This window comes from Leuresthes tenuis, unplaced genomic scaffold (genome assembly GCF_036924035.1).
Source record: "Leuresthes tenuis unplaced genomic scaffold, fLeuTen1.0.hap1 SCAF_17, whole genome shotgun sequence".
NCBI lineage: Eukaryota > Metazoa > Chordata > Actinopteri > Atheriniformes > Atherinopsidae > Leuresthes > Leuresthes tenuis.
Window position 1 is genome coordinate 20,162,447 of NW_027325371.1, and position 17,512 is coordinate 20,179,958.

The following is a 17,512-nucleotide window of genomic DNA, read 5'->3' on the forward strand; positions in this document are numbered from 1 at the left end:
TTTCTGCTCTTACAAGAGTAAATGACTCTCTTCACATAACATTTAAAAAATGTCATCTCTCTAACATTTTCCTGTTTGAATCACGGGTAAATGAGCAACAATTTAAGCCAACGTTATTATGAGAGCATTCAAAAAAAGAAGGCTATTGTTCTCATAATTACTATTATTTGCTGTGACCAGACACACTGACCCGTAACAAAACCCGTTACCGAGGTAACGCTCATTATACGGAAGCTCGCCTGGATAATAGGAGGCGAAACGAGAAGCGGGCAGGAGCAGCAGTGGGAGGCCATGGCTGGGTAATGTCTGACGTGGAAAGTGTCAGGACCGAGTAACAGACTTCTGGGCAACATCTATCGCTTCTCTGTTGGCTGCTGCGGGCTTCACGGTGCACAGCAGAATGAGTATGAATAAAGCCGAGCTGTGTGACTCACTGTTAACCTGGGTAAGTTGGAAATGAGGAAGGTTTCCCAGCGAGGCTAACAACCGGCGGCTAACAGGTGACAGCAGGTGTCAAATTAACTGTAATATGGCGTAACTTTTCGGTGCCGTCGGCCCACACAGTCTATAAAATCCACTTCACTGACTAAACTAACCCACAAGCTGTTAGTGGTGACGGACGTTGTGTAGTTGTAGCTCTCGTAGCTAGCCAAGCTAACTAGCTGTAAACATGTTGTGAGTTTGCACTTTGGAGGTCTATCAGAAGTTACTGCGAAGTCAGCAAAGTTGAGAGCTTGACAAACAACCCCAAACAGCTTAGCGTAAGCTGACAGACTTAAACGGCAATTTGAGGTTATCCAACACACGAGAACTTTCTTCTCGAGCTCAGGGAAAATCCACCTGTTTGGCACATTTCCACAGTGTGAAGTGAAGGGCTGAACACCAGCTGATATTAATAGCCTGTTAAAGTCTGTAATCCCATTTAACTGTTTAACATCTGTTGTTTAGGATGTGTTTAAAGGGGCTGGTTAAATTTACTCACACATACAACAGCTGTTCGATTTAAAACTTTACCTCAAACTAAAAGTTCCGAGATAAAAACGTCTTATTGCACAGAATAGTGACACACTGAACGGATGAGTTGAAAACCTTTGCACCCACTCTGAGACAGCACAGATGGGTAAAACAAAGTGTCAGTTTATAAGATCAATGATCCAAGTGTCCATTTTAGGCTAATATTAACCTACAACGTCCTCTCGCCTCTGTCCTCCTTCCTGTGACCCAGAAATCAACAATATACTTTTTTAACATTTCAAAATCTGTTTAAAGAAGCAATACAGCGCTGTGCACAAGTCTTTAGAAACCCCCCCAATTTCTTTATATATTTCAAGGAAGATTACTTGGGGGAGGGCATGGAGGGACTTCTAGGCGGGGAGGAGGAGCTTGTATCGAACAGGGAGCCAGTGGAGCTGTTGGAGGATGGGGGTGATGTGTTCTCTGGAGCGGGAGCTTGTGAGAAGGTGGCAGCGGAGTTTTGAATGTATTTTGAATTTTTGAAGATGAGTGGAGGGAAGTCCATAAAGAAGGCTATTGCAGTAATCAAGTCAAGATGATCCCACACTGCTTCAGTAATGTTGAGGTCCGGGCTCTGGGGAGGATTCATCCCTCCATAAGACCTGTTGCCACTGATTTTCAGTCCACTTCTTGTGTCATTTGGCACAGCTCAGCCTTTTCTCCCTGTTTCCCTTCCTTAAGAATGGCCTCTTGACAGCCACCCTTCCATGGAGACCATTTCTGATGAGGCTTCAGTAAACAGTAGATGTTTTCCTCTTTCCCAAAGACATCCCTTTCAGATACTGCTCATCTGCTGTAGATATTTCTTAAAGCCTGACACTTCGTCTTTTGTCCAGTTTTCTTAGATTTTTAAGAACTGTTGCAGAAGACTATTTTGAAAGGTTAGAAGAAAAAAAAAATGGCTGCTTGGACACAAAATCTAAAGCTGCGAGGGGTGGCTCAAATACTCAGTACTGTAAGCAAGGATAGGCCGTCATTCCTTATGGAAGTCTTTGTGGCATCCTCGTGTTCAAAGGTGGCGTGACATTTTAATTCCACATTGCGACTGAATTTAGCACAAATGCATACACTGTCTAAAACACCTTTAATGCTTACCTGACTTTAATCACCCCCAGTAGGCTGCAACCAAACAATGGTTAGATTATATATCTGTCACACGTAATCTTTGATTGATGTTGGTCTAAAATGACAGCTGCCAGGCACTGCTGTCTCATTTAGTTTAGCCCGTCACCTCGCCTCCTCTGTCCTCGTCTCTGTCCTCACCTCCTCTGCTCGCATGTCTGGTTGGAGGGACGTTTGGAAGGAATCGAGTGTGTGCAAATTGGGAAATGAGATATTGTTAAAAACACAAATGCCACAAGATTTCTTACTTGATGCATTTCTAGAGTAGCCCAGAAGATAGATGGATACGTTATTGATCCCACAAGGGCTAACACTGGCTTTAGAGCAGGTTCTCTGGGGTGGGGGAAGGTTTAGGATATTCAGTTGGTTACAATCTTGAATTTAATCACGACTGCTACTGTGTTTTTGGTGGAAAAAGGCTAATTATCGGGCCCCTTCGGAAATTTCATTTTGACTGTGCAAATGAGGCATTTTCTCATTAAGTATGTAGTGTTTGCTTAAACATGTTGTGAACAACTCAAATAAAAACTTAAATAGTGTAGTTTTGGACATTTTTCTCGTCTCGAGTCTGAAAGATGACATGCTATGGAGACGAGAAACTCCTGATTATTAAAACTTGCTTCTCCTGGGGATGACACTCGTTTGATATGATATGATGCTTTATCAATTTTAGACCGCCGTAAGGTTTTTTGTTTGTTTTATTTAGTCCAGGTAACTTTGTAGTTGGACTTTAGAGAAGTTCTGAGCACATACCAACCAAATTTGACATTGTGCTTGAAATGTACACCGACTGTTGAGTTACTTGTTTAATGACTGAGTCTTTATGTTTTCATTCTCAGTTACAGACATTTCAGGTTCCATCATGCAACAGCAAGCACGACCTCACAAGCGGAGTGGCCATTGCACACGTACTGCACAGAATGTAAGCATACGTAGTCTTTGGATTTCGTTGTGCTGCGTCACTTAGTGACAGCACTCATTCAAATCCATGTTGTTGCCTTCTCGCTCAGATTTGCTTATCTGTTGGATTTGCACTTTACTGCGTTTTAGAGTCCATTATCTGTGCAAAAATTTAAAGCAGTTGAACAGTAAGGTCAGGGAATCTGAGTTGTGACGATCATACAGTGTCTTTTTTTTTCTCTCTCTTTTAAGCCTCCCTAATCTGTTTTTTTTTTTTTCCGCCATTATTCCCACGTCATCGAACTTTAATGAACAGTTTTACTCAAATGTCATTGTGCTCGGGAGGACCGAGGCAGAGGGCCGCTCTGCCCTGTGGCCTCACGTGTATCTAAATGTCCAGTGATGTATCTTTGCTGCTGTTCCCCTGTGTTCTCATTAACAGAGACCCCTCTTGGTTTAATGAGACGTGGCTGGGCAGGATCAAGGAGGAGAGCGAGGCCAACTGGCGCCTCAAGGTAATCTGTGAAACAGCGGAACATGACAGAATTACGCTATGGTTGCCTAAAATGACCGAGATGTTTTTTTTAAACTTGCTTTTCCATGATTAAAATTAGCATCAAGACGGTTATTCTTGTTTCATTCTTTCAGGTCAGCAACTTGAAAAAGATTCTTAAGAGCATGCTGGAATATTACCATGATGTAAGAGGATTCTTTTTGTTTTCTTAAGAACTTTTTACTTCTAGTTCACTGCTTTGCTCACAGCTTAATGTCTCAAACTTTTCTCCCATAATCAGGTGCTGGGTCACCAGGTGTCCGACGAGCATTTGCCTGACGTCAACCTCATAGGAGAGATGGGAGATGTCACTGAACTGGGGAAGCTGGTACAGCTCGTACTGGGCTGTGCAGTCAGTTGTGAGAAGAGACAAGGTAAGCTGAATTCTGGGTAAGGAAGAAAAGAAAGCCTCCGTCCAGCTGGGACTACAGGCTGCATTCACAAAAAAAACTCTTATCAGTTCATTGTTATTGAATCATTCGTTCAATGAAAATGAATGGTCCAATAATAGAAACCGGGGAGTATTTGTGTTAATCTGTATTTGGCTGCACCTTCACTGGTTTTTGTTGTCCTCTCCCAAAACACAGAGCAAATCCAGCAGATTATGACACTGGAGGAATCAGTCCAGCATGTTGTGATGACTGCCATTCAGGAGGTGAGTGAGCATCCTCACTTATCCTCTCGCTTGTCTTTGCATTAATCCTGCTCTTAGTCATGGCTAATTCACAATCAAAGAAGCCCGGATAAACCTTAGACTGAAGTGAATCCCAGAATCTCTTCTCCGTGCTATTTCAAGAAGATGTTTTTATCCTTAAAAAGCACCGGTACAGTAAGAGTGGGTGAAAAATATCCAGAAACTAAATGAACCAGCTTCTGCCAACGGGTTCCTTTTTTTAATTTTTTTTATTATTGCCATAATTTGAGCTTGCTGCATTTTTATTTATTTTATTTCTTCTGTTTTGTGTTAGCTGTTAGCTAAGGAACCTTCATCTGAACCAGGAAGCCCAGAGACCTTTGGGGACTTTGACTACCAGGTGAAACCTTTTCATCTGTCTCTTTACTACACACTGCGTTCTGTTAGGTTTTTTTTTTTTTTTCTTTTGTATTTACTCGCCTGCTTGGGTGAGTATGACATGCCCTCTGATTACACACTCTGTATTTGCAGTCCAGGAAGTATTATTTTCTCAGTGAGGAGGCAGATGAGAAGGCGGACCTGAGCCAGCGCTGTCGAGACCTTGAACGTCAGGTTGGTTTGGCCAAGAAGAGTTTACATCCAATGTGGCAGACGTTTCTCAAAACATTAAAGTTGTCATCATTAAGCTTTCGGTTGCTTTGATGGTTCAGTTTCCAGAATTAAAGGGGCAGCCTGTAAGCTTATGTCTGTTTACAGAGCAGCCAGACAAGCTCACATTAGTTTAATAAAGCAGCTTAGTTTTGGAAACTTTGTGCTCTCTCGGCTCGCATTGCACCACTGGCTGCCTGAGAAGGACTGATTTAGTTTTTGTTTTTTTTTCAAAGACGCACTCGTCAGTAGTTGCATAACACAAAGATAAAACGGACACATTGCCTTGGGATGGCGCAGTAGCCAACAATAATTTGCACTGCTCCCAGCCCACCTGTTTGTTTACTTACTCAGCCCACGCGTTGGGGATTAGTCATTGGTGTTGTTTTAGTTGCTATTTAGTGTTACTGGTCCAATCTGTCTTTAAAGTTCAGTGTGTGGTTTCGCTGTGTTCATATTGTAAATATGTCTTGTAGGAACGTATACACCCCCGTCTCTTTTTTTTCTTTTTATTATTGCAAAACAATCTTATCTTAACGTAACCTTCATGCTGCAGCCTTCCATTTTCTGCCGAACCAGTTCATCAGCCTGAAGTTAGAACTTCTCTCCTCAGCCAGCTATTAACAGTATAAGCAGTGTTACTTATGCTCCTCAACTGAGCCATGCATATTCATCTGTTCGCATCACGAGGGTCTGATTTAGTCCTCAAGGGTAAAGATAAGCGCACTGAGGAAGTTCTATCTGCCTGAGAACATTGCATATCAGCTGACTAATGAGCTTTTGATGGCAGAGCATGTTAAATGAGAGCAAAGCATTGTTTAAAGTCCTCTTAGCACCAAGATTGGTGAGTTTGTCGCTGCACATCTTATTTTTCTCCTGTGAAGCTATTCTTTAACAGCACTGTGGCTTTTTTGTGTATGCTTTGTTTTAGTTGCTTACGTTGGGATACTTAATAATATCATGCTTTTAATCTGTGTTCAGGACTTTTTATTTGTTTTTTGGAGGAGGGGGGGTTGTCTGTTTTGGACACCACTGCATTATATTGTCACTACAGTACATTTTCCATTCCAAAGTCCTCGATGTGCAACATTGGTGCTCTGTTTCTCCCCTCCTCTCCAACAGCTGTCCCTGGGTGTGGAGGAGAAGTCATCCCTGCAGGCAGAGGTTCGCTCCCTGAAAGAGAGACTGAGCCGCTGCGACTCTCTGGACGCCTCCACCACCGCCATCACTGGCAAGAAGCTGCTGCTGCTGCAGAGTCAGATGGAGCAGCTTCAGGAGGAGAATTACAGGTACAGTTGCTACACATACTGTGGAAGTTAATTAAGCTGGAAAAACAAGTCGGGTTTAGGAGATGTTGTCAAATGCCTATTGAGGCAGTAAGCAAACATTCAGTCTGTATTTATGACATTAGAATCAGATATAGTACTATGCAAATAGTCTTGAACCACAACACATTTCTTTATGTATTGCCAGGAAAATGGGAAGCAGATGCAGCGATTTATTGAAACCTGAGACAAAAACAGTTTGTGTAATTCTAACAAACGTCAAAGTCAGTGTTTGGTCTGAGCACCTTTTATTCTTCATTTCTTTAAGGAGTCTGCAGGGATAGTTTTTCTAGGCTTCTTGAAGGACATCCCACATTAACAAACTAAAAAAGAAAAAGCCACTGAAAGTGGTCACGTACGAAGGCTAAAAATGAACGGAAAAGCAGCTGATGTCCAAAGAAAAGCTTTGAAAGACCTTGAGAATTATTGATCAAGACCACTTTAAAAGATTATAAGAAAGTCTGGAAGCAAAAATCTAAAGAAATGAGGGCCTCGAGGTTTATGCTCACTACAGCACTTTTGAGTCCACCCACTTGTATAAACCCTGCCAGGATGGAGAACAGCAGAGATGACATGCGGGTGCGGGCAGAGATGCTGGAGCGTGAGGTGGCTGACCTGCAGCAGCGGAACGAGGAGCTGACGTGCCTGGCGCAGGACGCCCAGGCTCTCAAAGATGAGATGGATATTCTCAGGTGAGAGCAGCTCTCACTCTCCTTCCTTCTTTTTTTAATCACTCAAGGAAGCCAAAAGATTGATCAAATTATAAATGCACTCAGTGTTATGTGATGACTTGTGTCCCAGTTCCTCCTCAAACTGACAAGTTTGTTGACAGTCAAACTGCAGAAAATTGGGTTTGCGCTCGCCTTTTTTTATGCAATTCATTCATAATTTAAGTGTTTCACATACAAAGAGTTTTCTTATAGAGCATATGTACATGGTAAGTATTGAAATGATGATTATTGTTGAGCTCGCTCTTCTAGAATTGTTTAACGAATGTAGTTAAAGGACCAAAATCCACAAAGAATTTATAGTTTGTTCATGTTCCGTCTCTGAGAGCTGTGTTAATTCCATGCATCAACACAAGTAACATCGGTGGATTTTCAGTAATTAGGTGCATATGACCGTAAATACTTTGAACTAAAGATGGTGTTTCTTTCCTCCTTCCCTCGCAGGCACTCGTCTGACCGGGTGAATCAGCTTGAAGCTCTGGTGGAAACGTACAAGAGGAAGCTGGAGGATCTGGGAGACCTGCGCAGACAGGTGCGCCTCCTGGAGGAGCGCAACACCGTCTACATGCAGCGCACCTGCGAGCTGGAGGAGGAGCTGCGGAGGGCTAACGCTGTGCGCAGTCAGCTGGACACCTACAAGAGACAGGCAAGCTGTGGGCCGGAGGGCGTGGGCCGGAGGGCGTGGGCCGGAGGGCGTGGGCCGACACGCGGGTGGTGTGAAACGGAGTCTGGCTTCTGTGTGTTTTTTGGCCAAAACATGCCGACTGTATGTTCTCTGACTTGCAGGCTCACGAGCTGCACTCCAAACACTCAGCTGAGGCCCTGAAAGCTGAGAAGTGGCAGTTTGAGTACAAGAACCTTTTTGACAAGTATGACGCGCTGCAGAAGGAGAAAGAGGTGCATTATTGTACACTGTCGAATGATAAAGGGATAATATCACTTGTATTCATGATTTAAGCTTGTGACAGCGCTTCAAATTTGCTCAAACTTAATATCTTTGTGTAAACCTGTAACCTACTGATTAACAGTGAGACTGACTGAATATCAGCTGAAGCTTGTGTCCGACTGTGTTTTGTTGTTTAGCGCCTGATCTCAGAGAGAGACACACTGCGGGAGACGAATGACGAGCTCAGGTGTGCTCAGGTCCAACAGAGGTGTCTGAGTGAAGCAGGTGAGCTGTAATTACACTTCCCGTTGGAGCACATGAAGTGGTAAAACGATTAAAAGCAACAAAGCAGAACATTTGTCAGGTTCAATATGTGTGTCGTAATCCTTAATTCCAAAAAGCATCATTTCCAGATAAGTTGGAGAAACTTTCTAAAACGCAACAAATACTTAATTCTGTTATTTGTTAGTTGGTTTGAACTTTTATTTAACAGACCCATCATTTTCAGTCACTTCACTGACTAACTTTGTTGTATTGTATCATTGTTGATAAGAACAAATTTCAAATCTGATGCACTGATTAAAACAAAGAGTTGGGATAGATGCTTGCTTAGCGTCATGTTACATCAGCGCTCGTCTACTGACAGTCAGCAAGTGTTTTTGGAACTGAGGAAAGAGGAATCTGTGCGTTATTGCTGAATAAAAGCTGCTCAGCAGTCTGGTTGTTGTCTGATCCTCCTCTTTGTGATGCTCAACACCTTTTCAATAGGATACAGACCTGGACTGCAGGCAGAAAGTAACAGTCGTGCAGAATGAGGTCTGGTTTTGTCCTGCTGAAATAATCGCTCACCTTCCAGGAAAAGCTGTCAGCTTAATGGTAGCATGTCTCTTATAGATTCCAATATTCGCACACATATGGAGTCCTCTACACCCCTGACGCTGATTCACCCCCGACCCATCGCAGACGCTGGCTTTTTCACCTTTTGCTGCTAACAGTCTGGATGGTCTTTCTCATCTTTGGCACACAGAACCCAAAGGCTTTCTTTTTTTTTTCTCTGAAAACCAGCTGATAAGTGGCCTCCTCTGACCACAGAACACATGTCCACTGTCTTTCCGTCCATCTGAGATGAGTACGTGTCCAGAGATCTCAGCAGTGTGTCGCACACATTCAACAACGGTTTCCGCCCTTGGCCTCCAGGCTCTGAATCCCAGAATCTTTCCATAATATTCTGCTCTGTAGCCGATGCCCTTTGGTGGATTTCTTCTTTTATACCTAATCCTGTCACCCGTGCATGTCGGCAGTTCATCTGCGCTGATGCTGGTATATCTTATTAAACGCTTGTCTTTCTTTGTCTCGCTCCCAACTGTTTTTCACTGCATTGATGGACTCAGATTCTTTTTTTTTTTTTTTTTTATATATTTTCTGAAATAATTAAGTTTTTGTTGTATTTTAAGGAATTTTCCAGATTTTAGCAAGACAAATCAGTTTTGATGAAGTTGAAGTGTCTTACTGATGCTGGCGTCTCTGTCTTTGTCTCGCAGGAGACTTGTCTGACAGCGGTGTCACTGTGGGGAACCTCGCTGCAGAGATCATGCCTACCGAGCTCAAGTATGTCCGTTATTATTCTGCTGTATGTTTGTGTGTGAGCTAACGCGTGTAAGTTGGTGCGCACGCACACAGCAAGTCTTGCAAACTTTCATTGGGGTAACTTTGATCATCCCACTCCTGCTGTGTGTTCCTCATACAAAGACAGCCACGGTGTATTTTTAGAAGTTGAATGTGCAGTTGGCCAGCGAAAACGTGACACATGGCACACTTGGCTTGGGCGTTGGCGGATAAAAGCCCCCCCCCCACTCCCCGGTCATCTCAGCGGACCTTTTACCTTCTCCACCGTTCTCTGGTCCATTTTATTCGGCCCACGTCTCCTTCCTTTCTTCTCATTGTTGTTCCTTTGACAGGGAGACAGTGGTGCGTCTGCAAAGCGAAAACAAGATGCTGTGCGTGCAGGAGGAGACCTACAGGCAGAAACTGGTGGAGGTTCAGGCTGAGCTGGAAGAGGCTCAGCGCAGCAAGAACACCCTGGAAACTCAGAACAGGTAGGAGTACCTATGGGATCGCAACACGCAGCCCAGCTGGTTTCAGCGGTGTTAAGTAACCATTCTGCCTTCAGGACCAACATATTGTGTGTTCCTGGACACTAAGCTGGTGGTTTGGCTGAGGGAAGGAGTGATATCTGCCTAAATGTCAACTCACCCTCTGGACTGTGTGTTCAGCGGAGCTGTGTGGGCAGGGCTGGAGGACAGACAGCAGAAAGCCAGATTGTCCCATGATTGTGTGTGTGTGTTTACATGCCTGGGGGCATGTGGACATGTGGGTGGACTTGTGTGTGTGTGTTTGTGTGTCCATTGCAACACCAGGCCCAGGGTGTGGGAAGCATCCTCAGCAACAGTAACAGGAGGAGAAGAGAGGAGTGAGCATGCTCAGCAGAGCAGAGCAGAGCAGAGAATGGCTTCGTACAGCAGATGTAGAAAGATCCACATGACGGTTCACAAACATCTCCCACCCACAGTGGAGCTACTTAATACCTTATCGTTTACCTCTCACTGTGAGCCATCCACCTCCGGTTGGGTTATCAGTCCCTTCAATAAAACTTTTCTTTCCCAGGTTGAACCAGCAGCAGATCGCAGAGCTGCGCTCTCAGGTCGAGGAGCTCCAAAAAGCACTCCAAGAGCAGGGCATCAAGAACGAGGACGTGAGTGGAGTAATCTGCTTTTCTGAAGTCTCGTTTTTCATCGATATACATTTATCCCCTTTAAGAAAGTAATGAGCAGTAATGTTTTTGATATTTGCTTTTGTTGTTCTTACATTATTTGAAAGTATTTGAATGGCACACTGAGTATTTGGAAAAGAAAACTGTTGAAAACACTTGGCTTTTTGATACTTGGGTGTTTTATCCGTTACTTTTGATACGTGCTTGTGTGGGACTTTAACCCATGTTTGCTGTGGTGAGTCACCGTTAACGCCTGCCCCTCTCTGTCTGTCTCTCTCCGCCTGCCCCCATCCGTCAACTCTGCCAAAATCAGGCCATCGTAAGTACGGCCCGCCCTCTGTCCAACTGGCCCATGATTTGACTCTTTGACAGCTTGGCTTTCACTGGTTATACTGTGTGTGTATGTGTTTTAATGTGTGCCATTTAGAAAGTATTATTCATTCTCTTTTTTTCTTCTTTGAAGTCCTCCTTATTGAAGAAGAAGCTTGAAGAGCATTTGTAAGTGTTTTACTGCTTCTTATTGGTTATTTATGTTATTTTGATAATGAAGGATTTCACATGAATTTTTTTTTTTCCCGTGCGGCCGTTTCAGGGAGAAGCTCCACGAAGCTCACTCAGACCTCCAAAAGAAGAGAGAGGTCATCGATGACCTGGAGCCCAAAGTGGACGGCAACAGTAAGCATGTAGTCCTAGACCAGATTTATATCCGGTGTGTTAGTACGCACCGTCAGTAAGGACGTTCGCTTCCAAGACGCTTTTTGCTTTTTCTCATAAACCTGCAGCTCTACTCCTTCTAAATCTCTTCCCACATGGTAGGACTAAAGTTTCCATCCTTTAGAGCTAAAAGTCACCCACACATTAGTTTCCTTTTCAAGATGATTCATGTCTTAATCCCCCGAATCTCATAAATATGTTTTTTTTTTTTTTTCCCTTGTTGAGACGAGTCACACCTGCCCAAAGGTATCTAATTAACACACGTGCCATCACGTTCACATGAGGTCCGATTTTAGCCGATCTTTATCGACTCTGACTTGAACAACGTAGCTCCCAATGTGAACTCTACCTCTTTGTGTACCTGCTGGTTTTCCTTTTTCTCCCTCAAAGTGGCCAAGAAGATCGACGAACTCCAGGAGATCCTTCGGAAGAAGGATGAGGACATGAAGCAAATGGAGGAGCGATACAAACGCTATGTGGAAAAAGCCAGAACGGTCAGTCCCCGTTTCCACTAGCAGTCAGACACTGAAGAATGTAAATAAAACGAGATGCAGTTTAACGAATAATTTAAACACAATCTGTAATTAAAGCTAAAGTGGGAAGAGATGTCTCGCCTTCTCGCTACGAACGTTTGAGAACCGAAAGACTAATTGTTGAAGTGTTGGAAGCTAAGAATGTTTTCCAATTCGTGTTTTTCTGTAGAATGTCGGTTGCTCAGCACTTTGCCGGTTAGCTGGCAAAGAGGCTGGATTCTTTTGGGATTCACTTGAGCACGATCATCAGGGCAAAAACATTTGCGATAATGATATCGTTGCAATGTCAGTGTTTGTTATCAGGCTTCATCTTAGTTTTTTTATTACCACTTATACAGATCATAGATTTTGTCAGCGTACCAATTTTTTTTCTAAAGCGCTTCCATCAGCTTGAAACTACAAGTGTAGTCTGTTCGGTCAACTGAATCGGGTTTGGTTGCATTATGGGCAAGTAGAAGACATGAAAAAAGTTTGTCTCATTAAAAGAAGTCGGTCCTTTGACAGTATTTCAGGAGTGCAATGCAATGTCAGTGGAGTTTTGGGTTCAGAAGCGTCTTCTGTCTGCAGGTGATCAAAACTCTGGATCCTAAACAGCAGCCGGCGACTGTGTCTCCTGACATCGAGGCTATGAAAAATCAGCTGACAGAGAAGGAGAGAAAGATCCAGCATCTGGAGGTAAAAACCCTCCACACAGAGATGCACACGATTCTTCTGGTACTACAAATCTCACTAATACATACCGATGTGTCCTTTCTTTCTCACAGCATGACTATGAAAGGAGCCGAGTCAGACACGACCAGGAGGAGAAGCTCATCATTTCTGCATGGTACAATATGGTAGGTGTACAAACGCACAGAGAGCACCTTCATGGAGCGCCAACCGCTTCCTCACTGTCAACACGTCCACCTCAGGGAATGGCGCTGCATCAGAAGATGTCTTCCGAGCGGCTCGGTCCGTCCAACCAGGCCATGTCCTTCCTCGCTCAGCAGAGACAGTCCACCAACGCCAGGAGAGGCCTGACGCGACACCACCCGAGATGAGACATCCAGGCAGGACGAAGATGAGACGATCCGCTTCATCTGAACTCTCTGCATCTTTGCCTTTATGCCCTCACTTGATCGCTGCACCTCAATCTATTTTTTTTTCTTTTTTTTTTATGTTTTCACATGCTGCTGCTGCCCCCTGCTGGCTCATAACCGTATTAGAATGTTGATTTTTCTCTGGAGCCTCAGAGGATGTAGGTACTACTGAGCTGAGGAAGGAGGGCTTACTCACCTTTTAAGGTGACTTTTATTTCTTTGTTAGCCTCTTGGACTCAGTCCTGATTCCACAATCATTTTTTTTTTTTTTTTTTTTTTTAATGAAAAAAAAAACGGTTAAATGGAAGCAGTTTATAGAGGGTTTCAGTTTAAATGCGGCCGACAAGAAGCGCATTTGTAGTGGTATTGCAATCACTGCCGAAGACATACAGTTACACCAACTGTTCTGATATGAGCATATCGAGTGGAGAACACCGTCACTTTCACTACACATATGTATGGTTTAGTTTTTTTTTTTCCTTGTAGTTTTTTTAAGCTTTTGTTTGAATGTGAAGAATCATGCAGGTGCTACAGTGGGGGTCAGTCGTGATGTCTTTTGTTTTCACTTGAATCTTTCTGTTTAAAACTTAATATTCTTATTAGAATTCTTCAGAGTTTTCACACCAAAGCACTTTCTCCGTACAAGGGTAGGTAGCAAAAGACTGACTAGATTAACTTTATGGATTAGGCTGACTTAAAATGTTTCCTGTGTCACTTTCCTTTGTTTTTTTTAAAATCAAAAATAGATTTTGAAAAGCTGAAATTGCAGGTTCGTGTGACTGGTGAATTTATTTATTTTTTCTTTTCCTTTAGCATCGCCCTCATTTTTTGCCCAAAGCTGTAATTATTGATTCAAGATTTTTTTTTTTCGAATCCTCATCCATCCAAAGATTGAAAAGAGGTTACCTGGCGGTGAGTTGGACCCAAATGCACACACCACTTTAGCCTGATGAATGATGCTGTAAAACTGGACAGCGCAAGGATAGGCGGTCTTTCTTTAACGATGAGACTTAAAAACAGTGACTCAGCTAATGGCTGTTTACTGCTGCTAGGCATCATTTACAGTTAAACTGAACTGGAAGTAAACTCGCTTGTCGGTGCAATACTGGAATTCTCTGGTCTTTTGTTGGCAGGAAGTGAGTGGCGGATAAAAAAAAAAAGCTTGTGCCTGAAAGACACGGCACATTGTTCAAACACTAAATCTGCCTTTATTCACTACCTCCAGTTTTCCTTTTCAAACTAATCTTTTATTTTTTTGCATATCCCATATCAGAGCTGCAGTTTTGTGACTTGTACTACCCTGTAAATGTTTTTAGTGCTATGATCTACGCAGGCCTGCTGTTGTCTGCGCACGTTTTTTGTATTTACTTTTCATTATCGTTATTCATATTTATGGTGTGAAGTCATAACTGCGGCACATTTGCATGGTGTGAGGGGTTTTTAAACTTTTTTTTTTCTGTTTTGTATGGTCGAGTAGATTATAGCACGCTGCTGTTGACACAGGGATCTGAGGCAAGTTAAAGATTTGTAGTCCTGTCTGTTCTACTTTTGCACAACAAATAAATGGGATCTTAAGACAAACAAGACATCTGGTGGTTTTTTTTTCCACTCATTTTGACACTGTATTGATTTCTAAATGCCAGAAAGATCTGAGAAAATTTTTTTTATTTTTTTTAAATCATCTAGGGCCCACTTGTGGAAACACTTTAATCCTGTCACAATCCAAAGGCCACTTTGATTAGTCAAACTTCTCACATCCTTTGCGCAACTGCCAAAACAGCTGAGAGGGGAAGGCATTGTTTATCTGCAGTATCACACCAGTTTCCACTAGCATAGGTCAAAGAGAGCTGACAGACTTTGGTGTTGGTGGGCAACAGTCACCAAAGCAAGAATAAGAACAAATAATAACGTGAGGGGCACAAGTTGTGTCTTTTCTTTTTACAACCTTTCTTTAGTCTAAAATGTTTTTGATGTCTGCCCTGGAATTGGACCATGAAAGGCAGCCGTTTACCACTGCAATATAACACCATGAGCAGTGTAAAACTAACATGTCTCGCGACGGTCTAAACCCAGCTAACTTCTCTATCATGAATAAAGGTGATTGGCTTGATTACAAGTGACATGAAATCCAATGTGACGAATACTGGACACCTCCAGGGTTGGATCAGATCACTTTGAAATGTAGTCAGATAAAATATGTGGCACTTTTTAAGTTTCTTAAGCCACTGGAATAGAAGATAATAATCTAAATACTGTTGAATTACTTCAATTTTATATACTGAAAATATTACCACGTCAGACTAACAACTTGTGTATATAAAATCCATTTTGCATTCAGAATTGAGAGATAGGGAAAACAAATTAATCCCACATAAATTAGCTTGCTTAGGTGTACCTTCGTGTTTCTCATAAATTTATGTCGTCATATTTGGGTTGCTTTGACAGCATATAAACCCTTCGATTTAACGTTTTTAACCGTCAGAACAACTGACTGAATTATTTGAGTTAAAACACAAAAAAATCTAAGTACGGTTAAATTTCAGTCATACACTCGGGAGTTTAAATACATTCTTATTTAATAAATAAAATAAAATATCCATTTTTCATCTTTTAAGTTTAACTTCCGGCACAGCAGCAGCCGCCACAGCCGCTACGTCAGCGATCAAATTAAAGATGGCGGACCGACGGTGATGGGTGGCTAAAGTTACCGAGGAGCGATGAATAAAATCTGCAGACTTTTAACTACGTGATGCGGGTATTTGAATTCTGTCGCGTGGCGTAAGTTATTATTTTTTTTAAACATTGATACGTTCAACGCAGGAATTCGAGTTTCTCTGTCTGCAAAGGCCTCACCAAACCGGGTGTTAGCCTGCAGTGTTAGCCACGTTAGCCGCCAAACCAGCGCCTGCTTTTGTTTTCGTCAGAACATAACGTTTATGAGCCACGACTGACGTTGTAAATCGTTTGTTCCTCTTTTTTTCTTTTTAACTTTGCCTTATTCTTGGAAAAGTGGGCCCTGCATCTTTTTATAAGAAAATATTTTTCGTATTTAAGAGTGGTCCGGCTAACAGCGTGTTGGCTGTCTTTTCTCTTTAAAGCTATTACCTTGCGACAAAGCGATACTTGGCACGAGTCAAACACTGCCGCTTTGTGTCATTGGACTGTGTTTGGGAAAATTACACCCAGAAGCAATGGATCCAAAGCGAACCCACGACAAATACGAGACAAGCCGCGGCATGAGCGGGGACTCGGGTGGCGATAGCCCCGCGTCTCCGTCAAGCAGCCCGGCACAGACTGCGAGTAAAGCTTCAATTCCTGCGGCCAACGTGTTCGCCAACGACGGCAGCTTCATGGAGCTTTTCAAAAGGAAGATGGAGGAGGAGAAGAGAAAAAAGGAGACGCAGCAAACGGGTGGAGATGCGAGACCCACCGAGCAAGGACAGACCTCAGTGGAAAAGAAGGCCCCTCCTGTGACGAGCTTTGTAAGGGGTTTAGCAGTTGTAAGATGAGACAGTAGTTCAAGTCACATTGCACATATTTCACAGACCTACACTAACTGGCTCTTGAGTTTACTTTGTGAAATGACTCAGATGTCATTTATAATTGCCAGTAGTATTTATCACCATATTTTCTATATATAACACTAGTGTCAATATGCAAGAAATAGTTGAGTAAAGATTAGGGATGCTCCTCACTAGTGATGGTTTCACTGGGGGAGCAGCAGGAGACTAAATGTAGTCCCTCTGCTCTGGTGTAGTTTCCTTCATTGGCAGTCCACCTACAAGGGCCCCTGTAACGGTTTCAGTCTTCTATCCCCTAACCCAGGTGGGGAAGCGCAGAGGCGGTGTGTTCCTAAAGACCGGCATGGTTGCGAAGAAGCAGAAAACGGACACAGAAGTAAGAAGGCGTTTGCTCTTGACTCAGTTTTGTGCACTTTTGACTGCTGCAGCCAGTAACCTGTGCCTCCTCTCCCGCAGGCTGAGCCGGGCAGGAGTGATGCTTGGTCTAAGTACATGGCCGAGGTAAAAAAATACAAAGCCCACCAGTGTGGCGACGACGATAAAACCAGACCGCTGGTCAAATAGGCTCCCGAAAAGGAGAACGGGAGGTGACAAACGCTTTGAGGAGTAACCCAGCTGGGAGATGCTCCGGGAGAGCCGGCTGAGTTGGACCCTCTCATACTGCCAGTTCAAGTCATTCATCTTTGTCTCTCACAAACTGCTTATAGTGACACACTTGGTTTTTTTTTTTTGGTTTTTTTTCTTCATTGTTTTTTTGTGCTGCCATTTTGGCTCCGGTCTCAAAAGGTGTTTAAAAAAACTTGTCATTGGTAACTACGTGTCTTCAAAATTTGTCGTGTTACCTTCCAGTTGAAACTGATTTGATTGCTTACCCAAGGTTTCAATTAAATCGACTGCCTGTTTATGTGTTGTTGGCTCTGTTGCGGATACTTTGCTGACGGGCGGCGGCCTCCTGACTCTCGGCTGAAATATTCCAAACTCGCATCGAGTTGCTCCATCGAAGAGAAGGATTTTAATTAAAAGTAGGCTTGAGTTCTATACAGAAGCAAAATTCAAGTACAATGAAAACATGTACAGCTCTCATT

General features: G+C 43.1%; 2 protein-coding genes across 3 annotated transcripts; both read left to right on the forward strand.

The window, feature by feature from the left end:
* Positions 1-245: 245 nt before the first annotated feature.
* hook2 (hook microtubule-tethering protein 2) lies at positions 246-14,490 on the forward strand. The gene is made up of 22 exons (XM_072368418.1): positions 246-445; positions 2,976-3,058; positions 3,479-3,551; positions 3,685-3,735; positions 3,831-3,963; positions 4,177-4,244; positions 4,558-4,623; positions 4,755-4,835; positions 5,994-6,160; positions 6,748-6,888; positions 7,369-7,570; positions 7,711-7,821; positions 8,008-8,095; positions 9,352-9,418; positions 9,769-9,906; positions 10,475-10,562; positions 11,044-11,078; positions 11,173-11,255; positions 11,685-11,788; positions 12,395-12,502; positions 12,592-12,663; positions 12,739-14,490. Exons 1-22 carry the CDS (start codon positions 401-403, stop codon positions 12,865-12,867), a joined length of 2,133 nt encoding a protein of 710 aa, XP_072224519.1. The 5' UTR covers positions 246-400; the 3' UTR covers positions 12,868-14,490.
* Positions 14,491-15,563: 1,073 nt separating this feature from the next.
* trir (telomerase RNA component interacting RNase) lies at positions 15,564-17,331 on the forward strand. 2 transcript variants are annotated; one of them, XM_072369660.1, is made up of 4 exons: positions 15,564-15,684; positions 16,005-16,406; positions 16,732-16,803; positions 16,884-17,331. In XM_072369660.1, the coding sequence occupies exons 2-4, from the start codon at positions 16,098-16,100 to the stop codon at positions 16,989-16,991; spliced, it is 489 nt and encodes a 162-aa protein (XP_072225761.1). In that variant the 5' UTR covers positions 15,564-15,684; positions 16,005-16,097; the 3' UTR covers positions 16,992-17,331. The 2 variants fall into 2 exon arrangements, with proteins under 2 accessions (XP_072225761.1, XP_072225762.1); XM_072369661.1 differs by having other exon boundaries at positions 15,565-16,388.
* Positions 17,332-17,512: the final 181 nt, after the last annotated feature.

Coding starts and splice junctions, on each gene's coding strand:
- hook2 (XM_072368418.1), top strand. CDS start 401: ATGAGTATGAATAAAGCCGAGCTGTGTGACTCACTGTTAACCTGG. Junction 3,964..4,176: donor CAGTTGTGAGAAGAGACAAG/GTAAGCTGAATT, acceptor CCCAAAACACAG/AGCAAATCCAGCAGATTATG. Junction 11,256..11,684: donor GCCCAAAGTGGACGGCAACA/GTAAGCATGTAG, acceptor TCTCCCTCAAAG/TGGCCAAGAAGATCGACGAA.
- trir (XM_072369660.1), top strand. CDS start 16,098: ATGGATCCAAAGCGAACCCACGACAAATACGAGACAAGCCGCGGCATG. Junction 16,407..16,731: donor TTGTAAGGGGTTTAGCAGTT/GTAAGATGAGAC, acceptor CCCCTAACCCAG/GTGGGGAAGCGCAGAGGCGG. Junction 16,804..16,883: donor AGCAGAAAACGGACACAGAA/GTAAGAAGGCGT, acceptor CCTCTCCCGCAG/GCTGAGCCGGGCAGGAGTGA.